Below are 18,760 nucleotides of genomic sequence, written 5' to 3'. Positions count from 1 at the left end.
GGGTCTCAGCAGCGGTACCTCAGGCAACACCAGCCCGCCCCGGCGCCCGGGGAGCCGCCCCCGCCCCGCCCCGGGCTGGGCGGTGCAGGAGGAGCGGAACGGGGCGATGGGGCGGGCAGGGAAGTTCCGCCCCCGGGCCGGGCCAGGCGGGGTCGATGCCGGTGCCGGGGCCGGTGCCGGGGCCGGGGCCATGCGCGACGGGAGCCGGCGGGGTCGGCCGCGGCGAGGCAGCGCGGCCCGGGGGGGGCATGGGGGCTATGGGGCCGCGGCTGCTCCTCGCCGCGGGGCTGCTGCTCGCCGCTGACACCGGGAGCGCTGCGGGTGAGCAGCGGGGAACTGGGGTCCCGAGAGGGAAGGGTCGGTGGGGACCGCGGCTCTCCCCCAGTCGGGGCATCGCGGGGATACCCACGGGGAGCGGCCCGGGAGGACCGGGATGGGATCGAGAGTCGTAGCCTCTCTGGAAGCTCGTTGCCCCCTCCCCAGAATGTCCGGTGTGTCCTCCCGGTACGCTCGGTGCTCCCCCCGGGACGCGCGGTGATCCCTAGCCGGGGTGCGCGGGGATCCCTCCCTGGGACCCTCGGTGCTCCCCTGGGACCGCGGTTCTGTCCCACCGCCGGGACCCGGCGCTCCACGGGCTGGTGAGGCCGTGGGGAACGGGCTTTGCGTGCCTCCTCCGAGCCCCCTTCGGCATCCTCCAGGCCCCGGGCGGGCAGGGGTTCCCCAAAAGCTGGCGGGAGGGGTGGCTTGGAGTCAGCCGAGCCGGGCTCCCAGCCCTGCCCAGTCTCTGTGCTGGTTGTACTGGGCAGCCGGCCGAGGTGATGCAAGGCTTGGCCAAAGAGCCCACCCCATCCTCCTGCACCCCTGAAACAGGGAGGTTCCCCATAGGCTCTGCTGGGAGCCGTGCCCTTGGCTGCTGTGAGGTGAATGTGAAGGTCCCTGTTAATGCTTCCCACCTGCCCTGGTGGGCTGCAGCGGTTGACAGCAGGGGGCTTTAATGTGATGGGTGACCAGATTTCAATGGGTGACCAGGAGGGTCCAAGGTGCAGGCTGGGGTTCCAGGATGTGATGGGTGACCATGGGGGTCTGGGCTGTGATGAGTGACAGCGGGGGTCTGGACTGTGGTGAGTGACTGCGGGGGTCTGGACTGTGGTGAGTGACTGCGGGGGTCTGGGCTGTGGTGAGTGATGCAGTGGTGACACGACGGCCCCGGGGCCCTGTGCAGGTGACAGCTCACAGCAGCAAGGTGAAGAATTAGGACGCTCATGGTCTGTGACCCCGTGGGTCCTGTGGGATAACCGGGTACTCAGCTTGGCAGAAGCGACCCAGGTGAGCCCTCGCCCACATCCCTGGGGTCCCCCACACTTGTGACAGTGTTCTAGGGGCTGCCTGCCCCGTGCCACCGCCCGCTGCCCTCTTTTCAGTGCAGGACATGCAGTGTGCTGGCGCCACATACCCAGGGTTCCCAGCACCCCGAACTCTTGGCGTCCCAGACGCAGTGGGGAGGGGGCCCTCAGCAAATCCTCCTTCCCCTCCTGATGCTGGGAGGGACCTTTCTGGGTCAGGGAATCCACCCCGCGCCCCTCCTGGCGGGGGCGGAAGGGCCCAGCCCACCCCGCTGCCGTTGGGAGTCTCTCCAATGTTTCCGCCGCGCTGCACCGGGCAGGAAGAGCGGGGGGGAACGGGGTGGGGGCCCCGCTCGGTCCAACCCCCCTTTCCCTGACACAATGAGCCCGGGAGGGAGGGACACTTCCTGCGGGGTGGGCAAGGCATCCCTTCCGACCTCTCCCTCCGGGCACGCGCCAGGGCCAGGCGGGTCCCAGTGCGTCTGAGGGTGCGTGGGGATGGAGCAACTTGGGTCAGGGGGTACCCCCTTAACCGCGGCCTGTGGCAGGGGGGGTTCCCCGCCCGCCTGAGAGTCCTGCTGGAGTTGGAGGGGATGCAGCTGCTGCTGGAGCTAGAGCAAAACTGGTGAGTCTGTGGTTCTGGGGACAACAGCAGGGCATGGGATGGAGCTCCTGGACCCATGCAGGGTGGGGATCCTCCTGGGACCCAGGGACTCTGTCTCTATCCATGGTGCACTTAGAGTTGGGGTCCCTTATTCCTTGTCTCCATCCATGGCACAGGTGGAGTGGGGGCCCCGGGGTGTACCCACAGTAGAGTGGGAGGTGGTGGTTCTCCCTTCTTGCCAAGGTGTGCTCAGGGCAGGGTGAGCAGGGGGACCCTGCTGTGGGGTGACATGAGTCTCTGTCAGGGAGCTGGTGCAGGGCACCGGCGCATTGCTCTATCATCTCCCCGACGGCACACGAGTGATCCAGGAGCCCAGTGAACAGGTATGGCCTCAGGCATGGCTGTCACCTGTGGTGTCCCCGAGCTGTCCCTGTTCCCCAGGGGAACCCCAGCCTGGGGCTGGGTCCTGAGCCCCCTTCTCTGCTGCAGGAGCACTGCTGCTACCAGGGGACAGTAGAGGGCGTCTCTGGCTCCTGGGCCAGCGTCTGTGCCTGCACTGGACTCAGGTGAGCCCCCAAGCCCAGTGGTTCATGACCCCACTCCCACTGTGCTGATGATGGGATGGCCTCCATATCCCAACTCTTCTGTCCTTCCCCAGTGGCCGCCTCTGGCTGTCAGACACCAGGAGCTACACACTGGAGCCAGACACGAGCAGCCTCCCAGGGCAACACATGGCATCCCGCCTTCGGGTGGTCCAGCTGGAGCCGCAGAGCTGCGGGCAGGGCCCCCGCCCTGGGGCACAGGCAACAGAGCCCCTCTGGCCACAGAGGGTAGGTCACCCAGGAATCTTGCCCCACAGGGAGTGTCCCCGTATCAGCATTCTGACCCTTCTCTGTCCCCAGGGCAAGCGGGCAGCGGCAGAGCAGCACTTTGTGGAACTGGTGATGGTGGTGGACCACACTGCGGTGAGTGCTGGGCAGTGTCCCCAGAAGAGGAGCTTCCCTTCCCACAACACTCCCTCTGAGCCCTCTCCCTGTTTCTGCAGTTCCAGAATTACCCCAGCCTACAGCGTGTTCACACCCGGACCCTGGAAATTGCCAACCAGGTGGATGTGGTGAGTCACCGTTGGGTTTGTCCAACCCAGCCCAGTGTCTGGCTGTGCCCTTGCCGCTGCAGTGCTGAGGAGGCTCTGACCCCTCTGTGCCCCCCCCCCCCACACCCAGTTCTTCCGCCCACTGGGAGTTCGGGTGGCCCTGCTGGCGGTGGAGGTCTGGAGCGAGGGCGACAAGATCCCGGTGGGCAGCAGTGCCCGGGCCGTGCTGGAGCGGTTCCTGCGCTGGCGCCAGGAGGAGCTGCTGCCCCGGCTGCCCCACGACAATGCCCAGCTCTTGACGTGAGTGGGGGACAAGGTCAGGACAGGGAACACAGCCACAGCAGCCCCCCAACCCCCTGTGCTCTCTCCCCAGGGGTGCCCACTTTGATGATGTCTCAGTGGGGATGTCGACTCAAGCCTCTATGTGTTCCCCCACACGTTCCGGGGGCGTCAGCATGGTCAGTACCTCTGTCCCCCCAACCCCCTCCTCCCACCACCTGCCCTCCCTGAGCCTCCTGTCCCACAGGACCACTCCATCAGTGTCCTGGTCATCGCCTCCACTGTGGCCCATCAGCTGGGGCACAACCTGGGCATGCGCCATGACAGCACTGGGCGTCTCTGCGACTGCGGCGACCTCCAGCATGACCGCGGCTGCATCATGGCACCACCTACAGGGTGAGGGCAGCAGGCAGGCCTTCAGGGGGGCTGGGGCCAAGCCCCCTCCCCACCTCATGGGCCCCTTCCTGGCTCTGCAGGTTGACACCTGGCTTGAGCTTCAGCAACTGCAGCCGACAGGACCTGGAGCATAGCCTGCAGCAGGGCCAGGGCTGGTGCCTCTCCAACATCCCCGAGCCCCAGCTCCTGACTGGGAGCCCCACCTGTGGGAACCACTTTGTAGAGCTGGGCGAGGAATGTGACTGCGGCCTCAGTGTGGTACGGGGGGCTCTGGGCAAGCCTAAAGCCCCAAGCCACCCCCTTTCTCCGTGGCCCTGCCCAGGGTTGTCTGGGGCTAGCAGGGTGGTTTCTAGTGCCCAGTGGTAGATGCTGGTGGCACCCGCTGACTGCAGCTCCCCCACCGCAGGAGTGCACCGATCCTTGCTGCAACAGCAGCTCCTGCCAGCTGATGCCAGGGGCTGTGTGTGCCACCGGGGACACCTGCTGCCAGGACTGCCAGGTGTGTGAGGATGGGCACCCATGCCATGGGCACGCCAACGACTCCCCATGGTGGGTGAGTTCCCCACTCACCCTGTTGATCTGACTGTGTCCCCCCACAGCTGCGCCGAGCTGGACACATGTGCCGGGAGCCGCTGGGCGAGTGCGACCTGCCCGAGTTCTGTGACGGGGTCTCACCACGCTGCCCCCCTGACACGTTCCTGCAGGACGGGCAGCCCTGTGCTGGCGGGCGGGCACGCTGCTACAGCGGGGCCTGTGCCACCTACGAGGGGCAGTGCCAGCAGCTGCTGGGGCCAGGTACAGCATGGCCGGGTGGGGGTGCTTGGAGCTAGGTAGGGGTGCTGAGGGTCTCTGTCCCCACTGCAGGTGCCAGTCCTGTCTCCAGCTCCTGCATGGCAGCCCTGAACACAAGAGGGGATGAACGTGGGCACTGTGGGCAGCTCCCCAATGGCTCCTATGTCACTTGCACCCAGCAGTGAGTGAGGTCCCCAACCTTCTCCATGTCCCCCTTGCTGTGCCCCCTGCTCTGACCTCTCTGTCCTTGCAGGGACACCAGCTGTGGGATGTTACAGTGCCAGCGTGGCAGCACCCATGGGGAGAGACCAGAAGGGTCCTGCCAGGGGACCCACCTGCCTGGGGATGAGGATGTGACCGATGCAGCCATGGTGCTGCCTGGCACTGCCTGTGGCCCCGGGAAGGTGAGCAGTGAGGCAAGGGAGGAAGGGACCGGGAGGGGTCTCCTGGTGCTGACACCCCATCCCCCACAGATGTGCCTCCAGCACCAGTGCCAGGACATCTCCATGCTGGATTACCAGCAGTGCCAGAGCAAATGCCATGGGCACGGGGTAAGTGTGGGGCTGGGGAGCGGGTGCTGGCAGCGGTGACCTGCCTCTCAGGGGCTGAGTTCAGCTGGTATCACCCACCCAGGTGTGCAACAACCATGGGCACTGCCACTGTGAGCAGGGCTGGGCCCCCCCAACCTGCGACAGCCCTGGCGTGGGAGGCAGCCAGGACAGCGGCCCTGCTGGCCTTGAGCGAGGTGAGGGACAAGGCAAGTGCAGAGAATGGGGCTTTGTGCGGGTGTCGGGGGGGTGATGGGCATGGCGGGGGCTGACGTGCTGCTCTCCCGCAGGGGGAAGCGCCCTGCCCACGGCCCTGCTGCTGAGCGCGCTGCTGGGGCTGGCGCTGGCACTGGGGCTGTGCCGTGCCCACCGTGCCGGTCTGCACAAGCACCTCTGCCAGCTTGGCAAGGGCACCTCCTGCCAGTACAGGTACCAGGGATGGGGGGCATGTGGGGGGCCCATCAGGGGTATGTGGAGGGCATGTGGGTGTTGGCACACTTGCCTCTGCATCCGTGCTGAGGCACACTGGTGGCACACAGGTGCCACGTTCACCTCTGCATGCATGTTCCATGACACACAGGTGACACACTCACATCTGTGTGTGTGGTGTGACATGCAGGCGGCACACAACCCTCCGCATGTGTGTGCCGTAGCATGCAGATCGCAGGCTGAATTCTGCATGCATGTACCAGAGCCGCCTGCATGTGAGCAAGTATGTAGCAGTGGGGTGCATGCCTGTGCACATACACACGCGTGTTCCCTGTGTTGGCCACCTGAGCAGTGCACACAGGCGTCCCTGCAGAGTGACCATCCATGTGTGTGTGCGTGTGCATCCCCAGCGCAGGTCACAGCCCCATCATGCACCGTCACCCCACATCCCTGCAGCTCCTCTCACCACTGCCCCCTGGCCCCGGGCTGAGCCCCCCACTCTTCTCCCCCACAGTGCTGAGACCCGGGTGCGGTTCCTGGGTCCCGGAGCCGCAGACGGCTGGAGCGGGTAACGTCACCGCCGGCGTCCGGGCGTGGGGCTGTCCCCGAGCTGTCCTGCTTCGCAAGGCCTCTGGTGCTGCGCTCTTCCCCTGGCAGTGCCTGTGGGGTGTGGGGCAGCCCCAGGGTGCAGGGTGTCGCATCTTCCAGTGCCAAGGGGTTCGTTTCTCTTGGGCTTCTGCTGGTGTTGGTGTTGCTTGGTCGCCATATGGGGTCCCCTGAGTGTCCACAGCGAGCAGGGTCTCATCCTGCATCTTCCCTGCAGGATCTCACAGCCAGAGCTCCGGTCGGGCAGCAACCAAGGTCCCCCTGCACGTCCCCGGCCCCCACAGTGGCATCAGGCCACGGAGCTGCAGGTCATGCATGGCAGTAAGGTGAGGATGGGGGAGCTAGGGTCAGTGGGTGTCGAGTTCACTCTGGTCCTAGGGTGCCAGCTCAGAGCATCCTACGTGTGGGATCCCACTCCTTGGCACCTGGAGCAGCCTGGCACGGCCACTTGGCATGACCGCTGCTCATTGGGATTGGTGCCCATCCCAGCCAGGGCTGAGCCCCAGAGCTGTGCACTGAGGGGGGATCTCTGTCTCTGCCTGGCGGGAGGGGGGTCTCCGCATGCTGCATGGCTTGTCCCCCTCTCCCTCTCTCCGCAGCCGGCTGCCCTCGGCTCAGCCCGGCCTGATCCGCCCTCCCGGCCTCTCCCACCAGACCCTGTGCCCAAGGTAACGTCCAGGCAGGGGGGAAGGGTGTGTCCCTCAGCCCACCCTAGACCCGCTGCATGTCTGGCTGCGCTCCAGCTCTTGGGGACTTCTGTGACACGGGTGTCCGCAGAACCCCTCCTGCCCAGCAGGAGGCTGGTTCCTGTGCTCCTCCACTTGTCCCCCTGCTGTCTCACTGGCCCTCTCTCTCTGCCCAGGCCCCTGCCTCGGAGAGGCCACCCCCCCCCACACGCCCGCTGCCTGCGGACCCTGTGCTGCTGAGCACTCAGGTAATGGCAGCAGCACCTGCGTGTGGGGCAGGAGGCCAATTCCCACCCCCTGAGCCCATCAAGGGGTCAGCCCATGACCGAGCCTTGACACCCCCATGCCCTTGCAGCCCCCAGGTCCAGCCAAGCCCCCGCCACCGCAGCGGCCGCTGCCCTCGGACCCCCCGGGCCCTTCCCTGCCCCGCAGCGAGACCCCCCCTGGGCACCCCTATGTCACCGTGATTCCTGCCAGGTGAGCACGGGGGGCCAGGACAGGGCTGAGAGGTCCAAGGGGGGTTTGTAGGGGCTGAGGAGGTGCTGTGGGGTGCCAGGATGGGGGCCTGCAGAGGCCAGAGGGGAGCAGGGGTGGGGGAGAGGGGATAGCCAGGAGAAATGAGAGGCCAGAATAGGGAGGGAGAGGAGAAAGGAGGGGGTCAGGGTGGGGATGCAGAGCAGGGGACGGGGGGAGCTGCAGGGGGAAGTTATACGGACCCCACCCTGACCCCATCGCCCCCCCTTCCCTTCCTAGGCCCGCCCCGGCCCCACCAGAGGCCTGAGCCGCGGGCAGGGAATGCGCAGCACTGGATCCCCGGGGAAGGCCGGGCTCCGCCGCCCGCTTTTTCTCTCGCCACGTCAATAAAGGGGCTGTGAGCCGCCTCTGCGCTGCCTCCGCCGCACCGGGACCGGGACCGGGACCGGGGCACCGCGACCGACACGGGGGGGGGGGGGGGGGGGGGGGGGCGGGGCGGAACTACAACTCCCGGCAGGCCCCGCGCCGGAAAGGTCTCTCGGGCGACACCGCCCCCTGGCGGGGACTGCGCGCAGCTGCATCGGTGGGCGGTGTCCCGGCGAGCCACGTGGGCACGGGGCGGGGTGAGGGGACACGGGGCGACACGCGCGTGGGCACGTGTGTGTGCGAGAGCGGCTCTGGGGGTCTGTGCACACCCATCTGTGAGAGCTGCCTGTGGGCAGGGACACGCATGGGCAGCAGCTGCCACACATAGTGGCACACGCATGTGCAAGAGCTGCCTCCTGGGCAATAACGTGTGCAGGGGCTCCTCAGTGTTCACAGACACACAGGTGGATAAGGGCTTCCACAAACATGGGCACAAGCGTGTGCAAGAGCTGCTCAGTCTGTGTGGGCACATGTGTGTGTAAGAGTTGCTTTATGGGCACAGGTGTGTGTGGGTGTGTGTGTAAGAGCTGCTTGGTGGACAGAGATGTGTAAGTGTGCAAGAGCTGCCCTGTGTGCATGGACACATGAGTGAAGAGAGGCTGCCACAAACACAGACACGTGGGCAAGAACTGCCTACTGGGCAGGAAGACACATTGGCAGGAGCTGCCACACACATGGGCATATGTGTGTGTAGGAGCTGCCCTATGGGTTTGGACACACGTGTGTGCAGCTGTCCTGTGTGCATGGGCACGTGCTCGGGCGGGAGCTGTCCCACACGTTTGTGCAGAAGCTGTTTTCTGGGCAGGAACATGTTTGCAAGCCACCTGCTAGACCACAGGTACATGTGTGTACAAGAGCTGCCCTGTGTGCTCATCACATGCATGCTCAGGAGCTGCTCTGAGGGCAGGGACCCACATTCGAACACGAGCAGCCTCACACATGGCCACAGGTGTGCAAGAGCTGCTCTGCACGGGCACAGATGTGGGCAGGAAAACATGTGAGCATGAGCCATCACACACTTGGGCATGCAAGGGTGCAAGAGCTGCCTGGTGACGTGAATGTGTGCAGAGACTGCTCTGAACACAGGAACACATGCGTGTGCAAGGGCTGCTCTGTGTGCAGGGACACATGAAAAGGGGCTGCCATGCACATGGACATACAGATGTGCAAGACTGTTACACTGACACACACGTGGGCAGGAGCTGCTACACACATGGCCACATGCGTGTGCAAGAGCTGCCCTATAGACTTGGACACGGGTGTCACATGTGAGCAGGAGCTGTCACACATGAGCACACATGTCTACAGGAGCTGCTCTGAGGACACAGACACACAGGTGTGCAAGAGCTGCCTGATGGGCAGGGACACGTGTGGGCAGCAGCTGCCACCAACATGGGCACATGTGTGTGCAAGAACCGTCCTGTGTGCATGGGTTCACATGTGCAAGAGCTGCTCGTGGGCACAGACAACACATGGGCAGGAGATGCCCGGTGGGCCTAGGCACACACGTGTGTGACATCTGCCCCGTGTGCATGGACGGATCTCCCCATCCCCGGGCCCCGCAGGGCCCAGCTGGTGCCGGTACCGATGGATGCTGATGCCCAGCAATGGTGGGAGGTGGGTGCAGGGGCAACCACTGCTGCTCGTGCCGGTACTGGGGCGGTGCGGGGTTGGGGTGGGGTTTAGCAGGGAGCTGGATTGGGCCGGAGCTGCCGGTCCCAGGGGCGGTGCCGATGGATGCCAGAGGTGTTGGTCGGCGCTGGTGCTAAGGATTCCATTGCCGGGGATGCTGATCCCGGGTGCCCGGGCAATGTTGGTCCCGGTGTCGGTAGATATTCGCAGTACCGGGTCGGACTGGGAGAGGTACCGGGGAGTTGCCAGGGATACCGGTCCTGGTGCCGGTGGATGTTGGCGGTACCAGGGCGTGCCGGACTGGGGTGTGGCTGCTGGTGCCGGTCCTGGTGCCGCTGGATGCCGGCGGTACCGGCCGGTGGGGAGTTCCCGGTCTCGGTGCCGGTCTCGATGCCGGTGCCGGTGGGTGCCGGTGCCGCCCGCCAAGGGTTAATGGCAGTCGGTGAAGTTGCCGGGCGGCGGCGCGGCGGGATTGGCCCGAAGTTGTCGGGGCGGGCCGGGCCGTGCCGAGCCCCGCCGGGCCGCCCCGCCCGCGGCCCCCCGCCGCCCCCCGCCGCCGGCGGAGCCATGCGCCCCGCGCCGCTGCTCGGGCTCCTGCTCTGGGCGCCGCTGCTCTGGGCGCCGCCGGTGCGCGGCTTCCGCCACGGCGTCCACTGGAACGGCAGCAACCCCAGGTACCGCCGCCGCCCCCGCCGGCCCCGCTGCCTTTGTACGCCCCGGGCCCGCCGAGCGCCGGGCCCCACCAAGCCTCGGGCCCGCGCCGCCGCGACGGGACGGGACGGGACGGGACGGGAGGGGAGGGGCGGCGGGCGGTGGGCTCCGGGGGGGCGGGGCTGCCGGCCACTGGTCCACCGGGCGCCCATGGGTGAGACTGAGACGGGAGCACCTCCCGGTGAGACCGAGCCCCCGGGCATCCCCGACAGCACCGAGCCCCCAGGTAAATGCTGAGCTGGCGAGCGTCCCCCAGTGTGCCGAGCCCCGGGGCATCCCCACCGGCACCGAGCACCGGGTGGTACCTCCCGATGGTACCAAGACCCGGTGGTGCTGAGCCACCGGGCAGCCCCTGGGCGTTGTCGAGCGGGTGAGAATCCTTAGGAGTGCTGAGTTCTGAGTAGCACTCAGCCACCGGGCACCCCCGATGGTACCGAGCCCCGGGCAGTACAGAGCCGGTGAGTACCCCAGCTGTAGCAAGCCCCGGGTGCCCATGGGGGACACTGAACTGCTGAGCACCCCCGGTGACACCGAGTCACTGGGCATCCCTGGGTGCCACCGGGACAGCAAGCATACCGGGGTGGTGCTTAGCCCCAGGCACTGCTGGTGGCACTGAGCCCCATGTGGCAGCTCATGAGTCTCCCTCAGTTACACCAAGCTCTTGGTGTTCCCACACCAGTGGGCAGCCCTGTTTGCCCCCAGGCCAGTGGGCACTCATGGTGGCACCAAGCCCCTGGTGGCACCAACCTGGTGGGCAGTCCTGGTGCTGCCAATTTCCCAGTGGTACCCACCTGTGCTGAGCCTAAATGCCCTTGGTAGCACTGAACTCTGGGCATCCTCTTGTGGCATCAAGCTAATGGGTGGAACTCTTGGGCCTGTGGATTTCCATGGTGGGTGTCCCCCCTGGTGGAGACCACTCCAGCCTACACCCTGCCATTGGTGCTGCCTGTGATCTTTGCTGTCACCCAGTGGGCCAGGTTCTGGCTCCATCCCTGTTCCCAAACTCCTCCATTTTAGGTATTTCCCAGCTTGGGGCTTCTCAGAGAGCAGGGGGCAGGGTCAGGATCCTGGGGCCTTCCCCATGAAAGTCCTGTGCTCTGGGGCCGTTGGAGGCGGGCATGTGATGGGCAGGGCTGGGGGTACAGATGCTGCCTTGTTCCCATCCAGCAGATGGGAGAGGTGGGACCTCACCACCCGTGCTTGCCCCAGGAAGAGGGACTCTGTGTGCCCCTCTGCTGGGTCAGGCAGGGCCCTGTCCCCCCAGCCCTTGGCCCTGCCCAGGCCCATCCCAGCCGGCATCGCCCGTGGGATGCTCTGAGTCAGCAGGAGTCTGTGCTCCATCCTGCCCTTGGGGAGCCCCCAGCCTGAGTGGGGTGTCAGGGGTTCAAGCCTCCCCTTGCCAGTGCTGCCATCCCGGTGATTATTGTTCTGGTCTCTGCCGGCACTGTGCACCATCTGTGAACACTGGCTGCACCAGGGCCAACGTAGGGGCCGAGGTCTGCCTGCCAGCCCTTCTTTTCCATCGCCTGTCCCAGACACTCAGGACCAAGCGTGTGCACACGCATGTGCGTGTTCATGTGTGTGCACATGTGTGCACGTGTGTGTGCCTGCACAGCTGCTCCACCCCGGCCTGGCCTCACTTGCTGTCGACACAACCATGAGCTCACGGCATCCCTGATGGTGCTCCAGTACCTGGGCTGGGCCCCATCCCCTGCCCGCCCCGCCACCGGAACGCGCCCCATGCCCCCTGCCCCAGCTGCCACCCCCTGCCAGCACTGTGCCGGGGCGGGAGCGTCCCGCCGCACGGCCCCCCCACCGGCGTGTCATGTCTGATCAGTGGTGAGGCGGGTGCCTGGGGCGAGGGGCTTTGTGCCTGGGCAGCGTGGTTGTAGAAACCCCCCCGGCCACGGTGGCCGAGCCCATTCAGCTCCAGCGGCCTGCGGCTAATCTGAGCTGATGCCTGGCTACTTGGCGCGGGCGGTGTCCGGTTGGTGATTTTGGGAAAAGCCCAGCCCCCTGCTCTGCTGGGGCAGGAGGCAGCAGGGCAGCCCTCCCAATGGACCCCCGGCTTCCCGGCTTATCCTGCCCGGCAGGTTCCTGCGGGACGACTACTCCATCCAGGTGGCCATCAATGACTATCTGGACATCTACTGCCCGCACTACGACGGGGCGGTGCCCGCCGGCCGGGCAGAGACCTTCACGCTCTTCATGGTGGACCGGGAGGGCTATCGCGGCTGCTACGAGACCCCCGGTGCCTTCAAGCGCTGGGAGTGCAACCGGCCCCGGGCGCCCTTTGGGCCCGTCCGCTTCTCTGAGAAAATCCAGCGTTTCACCCCCTTCTCACTCGGCTTTGAGTTCCAGCCGGGGGAGACCTACTACTATATCTGTGAGTCCCCTCGGGATGCCACGGGCACTGCACTGGGGTCACTGCACGTTGGGGCATTTGGTGCAGGCCCCCGGGGTCAGAACGCGTCAGGGTCTTGAGTGCAGCTCCCCAAGGTTGGCTGTCACCAGGGTCCCCATGGAACCACATTTAGGGTGTATGGGGGGTCAGGGTACATCCAGGATGTCACTGAGGTTAAAGGGGGACACGGGGGTTCTGAGTGATGCCAGGGCTGAGGTGAAGGAGGCTCTGGATGTCCCAAGGGTGAGAGAAATAGGGAATAGGGACGCAGAGGGCGTCTGGATGCCCTGGATTGGGGGATTCATGGCGAGGTAGGGTGCAGAGGTATTCTGCATGCCCCTGGAGGGCGGCACAAGTGGGTCGGGGTTAATGGGGTTTCTGGATGCCCGTGGAGGGAGGCACAAGGGGATCGGGGTGCATGGGTGGGGTCTGGATGCCTTGGGGTGGGGGGTATGTGGGGAGGTGGCGTGCAGGTTGTGTCTGGATGCCCCGGGGTGCGGGCGCGAGGGGTCCGGGTGCCCCCGGTTCGGGGTGCAGGGTGGGCTCTGGGTGCTCCGGGGCGGGGGCGCCATCCCCGCGTTCCGCCGGGAGGGGGCGCCCCTGGCCCGCGCGGAGCCGCCGTCGGGGGGTCCCGGGGGGGCCGCGCCGGATGGTCCCCGCTAACCCCCCCTGCCCAGCCGTCCCCAGCCCCGAAAGCGCCGGGCGATGCCTGAAGCTGCGCGTCACCGTCTGCTGCCGAGGCACCAGTGAGTCCAGCTGGGGGGGCTGTGCCCCAAAACTCGGGGGCTGCCCCGCCCCCGGGGCAGACCAGTCCCCACTGGGGGGTACCGGAGCCTCGGGGGAGACTCCACGTATCCCAGGGGAGCTGATCCCTGACAACGGCGGGGTTTTTTTCAGCGCCAGAGCCGGTGACAGAAGTGCCCAATTCGCAGCCCCAAGGGCGTGGGGGCCCCGAGGGTGAGTACGCGGGCGGGGCTGGGAGGCCGGGGACCGGCTCGCCCTGACCGCTGCTTCTGCCCTGGCAGATGTAGTGCCTGCTCGGGGTACTGCGGTCCCATCACAGCCCTGCAACCTGTGCCTGGCGCCCCTGCTCCTGGCCCTGCTCTGGATCTGACCCTGGCGCTGCCCGTGGCGGGGGGATGGGCTCCTCTGCCCCAACGCCGTTTCCAGACTCTTCCCCACAGCCAACACCCCCAAGCCCGTGGGGCAGCCCCAGGCCATGACCCGCCTGCTGGACCTCCGCAAAACCGAGCTGGGGCCGGGAGCTCTGGGCTGGAAGGTGAGGAGCAGTGGCGGGGCTCCGTGGCAGTGGGTGAATGGGTGCCTGCTGCCCTGAAGCATCCCTGGACGGTGCTCTCTCCCTCTCAGGGCCATTGCTTGCCACTGGCATCACCGCACATCGGGATTGCCACGAGTCAGCATCACCACGCGTTGGGATTGCCACACCCTGGCACTGTCCCCCCGGCCACCTGCCCTGGTGCTGGGGTCCCCTCAGCGAATGCCTGCTCCACCCCACAGCCATCACCTCATCTCGTGCCTTTCCCCATGGACCCCCACCCCTGGGGCCCAGGGACCCCCAACCTCCAAGCGGGGCAGCCGCTCCGATGGCAGCATCCGCTGCTGCCGTGTCCTCCTCCAACGAGGACAAACTGATCTGTCTTCTGGGAAGACGCCTTCCTCCGTGCCCTCAGTTTGGTTTTAACCCCTGGTAGTGACTGAGCAATACAGTATTTGCAAAATCGCTGTGCCCTGGGTGTGCGGCCCCCCACCATCCCCCTGCCTGTACCCCCCATCCCTGCACCGGTGCCAGGGCGGCTCCTCTAGGGGGATCCCTGCCCCTCACTCCCTGCATAGCCTTTATGGCCAAGGGCTTAATTGCAGCAGTTTGATATTGAGTCGTCAGCTCCTGTCACCAGAGAGCTTTAATTACAGATGAGCTGCTGGTAATTAACACCTGGTGGTGGGATGAGCACTGAGACAGGGGGTGAGGGGGCAGTGGGCTTGGGGGTCACTCACCCAAAGCCCCCAGCCAGGCACTCTGGTCCCTCTTGCCACCTTTGGGTGTGGTTGAGATGTCCACAAAGCAGCCACTCTTTGTCCATCTTTCCATCTGCTGTGGACCCCATAAGATGCGCCCCTAAAGTGGGGGGTTGTGGGGACCTGCAGGGTTTCCCCCTTCCCAAGTGGGGACTCAGGCTGCTGCGGGGACCCATCCCATGGGCACAACTGGGTCCCTGTCAGAGTCATGGCTCTGGTGCAGCCACATGCCCCAGGTTTGCCAGCTGCCAGGAGAGTTCCCTGACGCTCTTGGTCCCCATCCCTTGAGTGCAGCCCCCAACTTGCCCTCCTGCAGGGCTCAAGAGGGGCTCAACTCCTCCTGGGGCTGCCCGCAGCGGGGCCCCCCAGCCCCTTGCCGCGCAGGCGTTGCTGGCCGCCTGCCGCAGTGGTGCCGGGCACGTCAGACAGGTTTTATGGCTTCTGGGAGAAAGAAGCTGCTTGGCAAGAGGCTGAGCAAAAGCATCGACCGTGCCGCTCCCCTCCCCCCACTCTGCTGCCTGCCCTTCCCCCACTGCACCCTGCACCCCATCCTGCACCCCGCCCTGCACCCCAGCCCTACAGGGAGGGGAACTCCATCCCCATGGGGGACTCAGAGGCTGCCTAGTGTAGAGGGGGGCATGTCCTGTGGGACTCTCCCCCCAGAAGGGGATGAGACCATGTGGGGGACATCATACCCAAAGGACCCCCGCGTAGGATGCTGGGTGGGGCATCCTCCAAAGTACCCACCCGTGGGGATGCTGGGGGACAATGGTGCCTGTAGGACCAGTGTGTGGGGATGTCAGGGGTAATCCTGACTTGTGGAACTCCCATGCAGGGATGATATGGGGCTGTACCCTATGGGATCCCCATACAGGGATTCCAGGGGACAACTATGCCCCGTGGGATCCTCATGCGGGGATGCTGAGGGGCTATGCTCTTTAGAGTCCCCATGCAGGGATTCTGGGGTGCTGTGCCTGGTGGGATCCCCATGTGGGGATGCTGGGTGGGGGCATCCCCCAAAGGACCCCCATGCAAAGATGTTGGGGGATAACTATGCCCTGCAGGACTCCTGTGCAGGGTTGTTGGTGGGTTGTGCCTTGCAGGAACCCATGCAGGGATTCTGGGGGAGAGGGGAGGGGGCAGCCCATAGCACTGCCCCTTCCCCAGACCCTCAGGAATTCCCAGATGAAGCCAAGGGTCCCTGTGGGACCTCTGGAGTGGGTGCTAGGTCTGGGCACAGCAGGGCCCTGTCCTTGAGCCGGTGTTGTTTGGTATGCGGGAGCTGCCACCAGCTTCAAATCCCATCGACTTCCAATGAGCAATGCCATCAATAACGGCTAATTGATGGCGCGACCGCTCCAAATCAGATTCCCCATCCCCTGAATCCAATTGATGGCTCCGCACCCCGCAGCCGCCGCGGCAGAAATTGAATCTATTCAAGGAATGGGCTCCATTAGCCCATTCCTTCTGTCTCGCCATCCCCCTGCCTTGGGGCCACCCCAACCCCCCCCCCCCCCCCCGCCCCCAGTGCCACCCACACCAGCTGGGATGCTGGGGTGCCATGGGGAGGAGTGTGCAGTGAGGATGTCAGGTGCCCCAGGTGGGTGGGAGTTAAACCTTCAGAAACTGGGAAGGAAAAATTTATCACCTGGAATAGCAAGTGATGGGAAATGGTAATAGGCAGCACTGAGATGGAAAGCAGGATAAAGAGCCATGTCGTGCCAGGGGCTGGGAGCCACGGCAATGAGGGGGGAACATGGCATGGCTGTGCCCACCCCATGCCCTGGCTCACTGTCAGGACAGGGACTGTGGATTCACCGTGGCACCAGGATGAGCCTGCTGGGCACCCTCCCTTTAGTTCTGTGGTGTTCCCAGCAGTTTCCACTCTCAGCACTACATCCTTCACCCAGCCACGCTGACAGAGTCTCCTCACCCAATCCTGCCGTGACAGGTGCTTCAGCATGCCCCAAACACCCCTCATCACCCTTGTGTGAGGATAAGGTCAGGTACTGCAGCCGTCCCGGGGTAGCCCCAGGACGCACAGGGGACATGGAGCACGGTGCCCCGCCCCGAGGGCTGAAAGGGAGGAGCACGGCTCCCCAGGGCGGTGGGGCCATCCCTGCCCGTTTCCCATGGACGAAGGGCAACGCCGGCAGCGCCCACCCGAGAGCTGTCGAGAGCATCCCGGAGATGGAAAATGGCTCCTTGTCACCATGGAAACGGGGCCACTGGCTCGACATGCCGAGGGGACACGTGTGCTGAGGGGACACACATGCTGAGCCCTGAGGAGCAGGGGACTGGGAATGCCAGATATTGGGCACGGTGGACTGGACACCAGGCACTGGCCACAGCCTCCCCAGGACTCTGAGACCAAACCACAGACCCCATCACCCACCTCGGACCAGCTCCCTCATTGCCAGTACCTGGCAGTCATGGGCACTCCGAGGGACGCCACCTCTTCGTGATGCTGCCCCGGCGTGATGCCACCATGGCTGGGCAGCTCCACACCACCACACCAGTGCTGAGCACAGGGTAGGGGGGCCAGAGTGGCTGTTCCCCAAGCAGCCGCCTGATGATGTGCATCGTCAAGGTTATAATTTAGCAAAACACTCAGCGGGGGCTTGGAGGGAGCTGACCCGCGCCAGTTAATTAGCCGGAGCTGCACGCACCGAGCCCGCTCCTGCCATAGCAATGAGGGTGCGGGCACCGGGCTGGCGCAGCACAGGCGTGCAGGGGCTGTCACATCCCACCTGCATCTCGAGGGGCTGGGCGAGCAGCTGGCCAGTGCCAGCTGCCAGCTGAGAGCAGCAGGCACTGATGTTTGTGTCCACTCCAGGGCCCAGGGTGGCAGTCAGTGTAGCACGGAAGGTCACTGGGGTGTGAGACAGCTTAGCACTGGGGAGTCTGTACATGCAGAGGTGTAGGCACAGGTGCTGGTTGTGCCATCACCATTCTGGGCCAGGGTGGCTGTTTGTCCATGCCCGTGTCCCATCTGTCCTGTCATGCCTGTGCCCTTGCATGTGCTGGAGTTGCACCCCCAGTGTGATGTAATCCTGCTGGACAATAATCCTGCTGTACCAGAACAGGGATGAGCAGGAGCTGCCCTTGCTGCCAGCGCTGCTGGGACTTGCTGCAGACTGAGGGTCTGCCTGGTCCCTGTGCTGGGACAGTCTCTGGATCCCTGGGGAGGGAGAATGATTATGACTTCAGTGGGTGGGTGCAAATGACATGGGTCACCACCCCAGCACAGTGTCCCTGTCCCCAGGGCAGCCAGACAGGGGGGGCAGAGGCTGAGGTACGTACCCACCCAGGGCAGCACCTCCCAAGGGTGCCTGAGTGGATGCTGGGTGCTACGTGCCAGGGTGTCAACAGGCTCACACAACCTGCACTGCCATCCAGCCTCTCTGGGCACATGTCTGTTTTGGGAGGATGTTGTGGGGATGCCAGAGATGGAGCCCTGGAGTGTCTTGGGCCCTGATCCCCACATCCGCTGATCTGCCCTGTGCTCCTTTGATGCTCAGGCTGCTAACAAGCTTTCCTGGCAACGAGCTCGTTAGCCACGACAGAGCCTGGTGCTGCCTGACCAGCTTCTGGCTCCACTGGGCACAAAGCTCATGTTCCCTGCTCTGCCACAGGCAGCTCCTCAGGTCCTTGCAGTCCCAGCCCAGGGACAGGATGGGCCAGCCCCAGCAGCTGGCAAGAAGACTGGCTGATGTGGCCAGCCTTGTGGCCAGAGGCAATGCAGCAGGTGGGTCGATGCTCTGAATCATTGAGCACAGGAGCACGAAGTGGCTGCGACTGCAACACCCTGCGTGAGGGGCTTGAGGCCTTATTCACACCCAGGCATGGAACCCCACCTAGCCGAGATGGAGCAACTGGACACTGCCAGGCTGCAGGGACACTGCACCCACCCAAGGTCCTGTGCCGGCAGCACAGGGCACCCCATACCTGCCAGCACCTCTTGGTGCTCTCCTGGCTATCCCCAATGGTGCCACCAGCACCTCCTGCTCTATCCCCTGTGCAGCACCCAGCTCCCAGCACCACAGCGTCACCTGGGCAGCAGCACAGGCCTGGGGTGACTGCAGCCAGTCGATGGAACCCCCATTTTCACTGGGTTTCCAGCCCCTCTCTTGAGCCATTTTGAAGCGATGCATTATTGAAGCCCCCCCGTGCCATCACTCACGGCCAGCGTGACGGCAGGCGCCGCATCAGCCCTGATGAATATTTCAGGCCCTGAAATCTCCTGCGCCTGCACACTTAGCCCCAGTCCCTCCCTGCCTCTCCAGCTTATTGGCTCCTT

General features: G+C 65.2%; 1 protein-coding gene across 1 annotated transcript; it reads left to right on the top strand.

The window, feature by feature from the left end:
* Positions 1–257: 257 nt before the first annotated feature.
* Positions 258–14,034, top strand: ADAM15 (ADAM metallopeptidase domain 15; the record flags this gene model as incomplete). Its single annotated transcript, XM_083879131.1, has 29 exons — positions 258–321; positions 1,223–1,326; positions 1,892–1,968; positions 2,252–2,330; positions 2,437–2,513; positions 2,606–2,777; positions 2,850–2,912; positions 2,993–3,061; positions 3,171–3,340; positions 3,414–3,498; positions 3,567–3,715; positions 3,796–3,973; positions 4,122–4,214; positions 4,315–4,510; positions 4,580–4,688; positions 4,761–4,911; positions 4,981–5,058; positions 5,141–5,252; positions 5,346–5,484; positions 5,999–6,052; positions 6,308–6,416; positions 6,690–6,758; positions 6,953–7,024; positions 7,132–7,253; positions 12,113–12,405; positions 13,101–13,169; positions 13,321–13,380; positions 13,449–13,702; positions 13,792–14,034. The coding sequence occupies 28 exons, from the start codon at positions 258–260 to the stop codon at positions 13,535–13,537; spliced, it is 3,102 nt and encodes a 1,033-aa protein (XP_083735257.1). The 3' UTR covers positions 13,538–13,702; positions 13,792–14,034.
* Positions 14,035–18,760: the final 4,726 nt, after the last annotated feature.

This window comes from Zosterops lateralis, assembly GCF_965231275.1.
Source record: "Zosterops lateralis genome assembly, chromosome: 27".
Lineage (NCBI taxonomy): Eukaryota > Metazoa > Chordata > Aves > Passeriformes > Zosteropidae > Zosterops > Zosterops lateralis.
The sequence above is the reverse complement of the archived record's forward strand: the minus strand, read 5'-3'. Positions and strand labels throughout refer to the sequence as shown.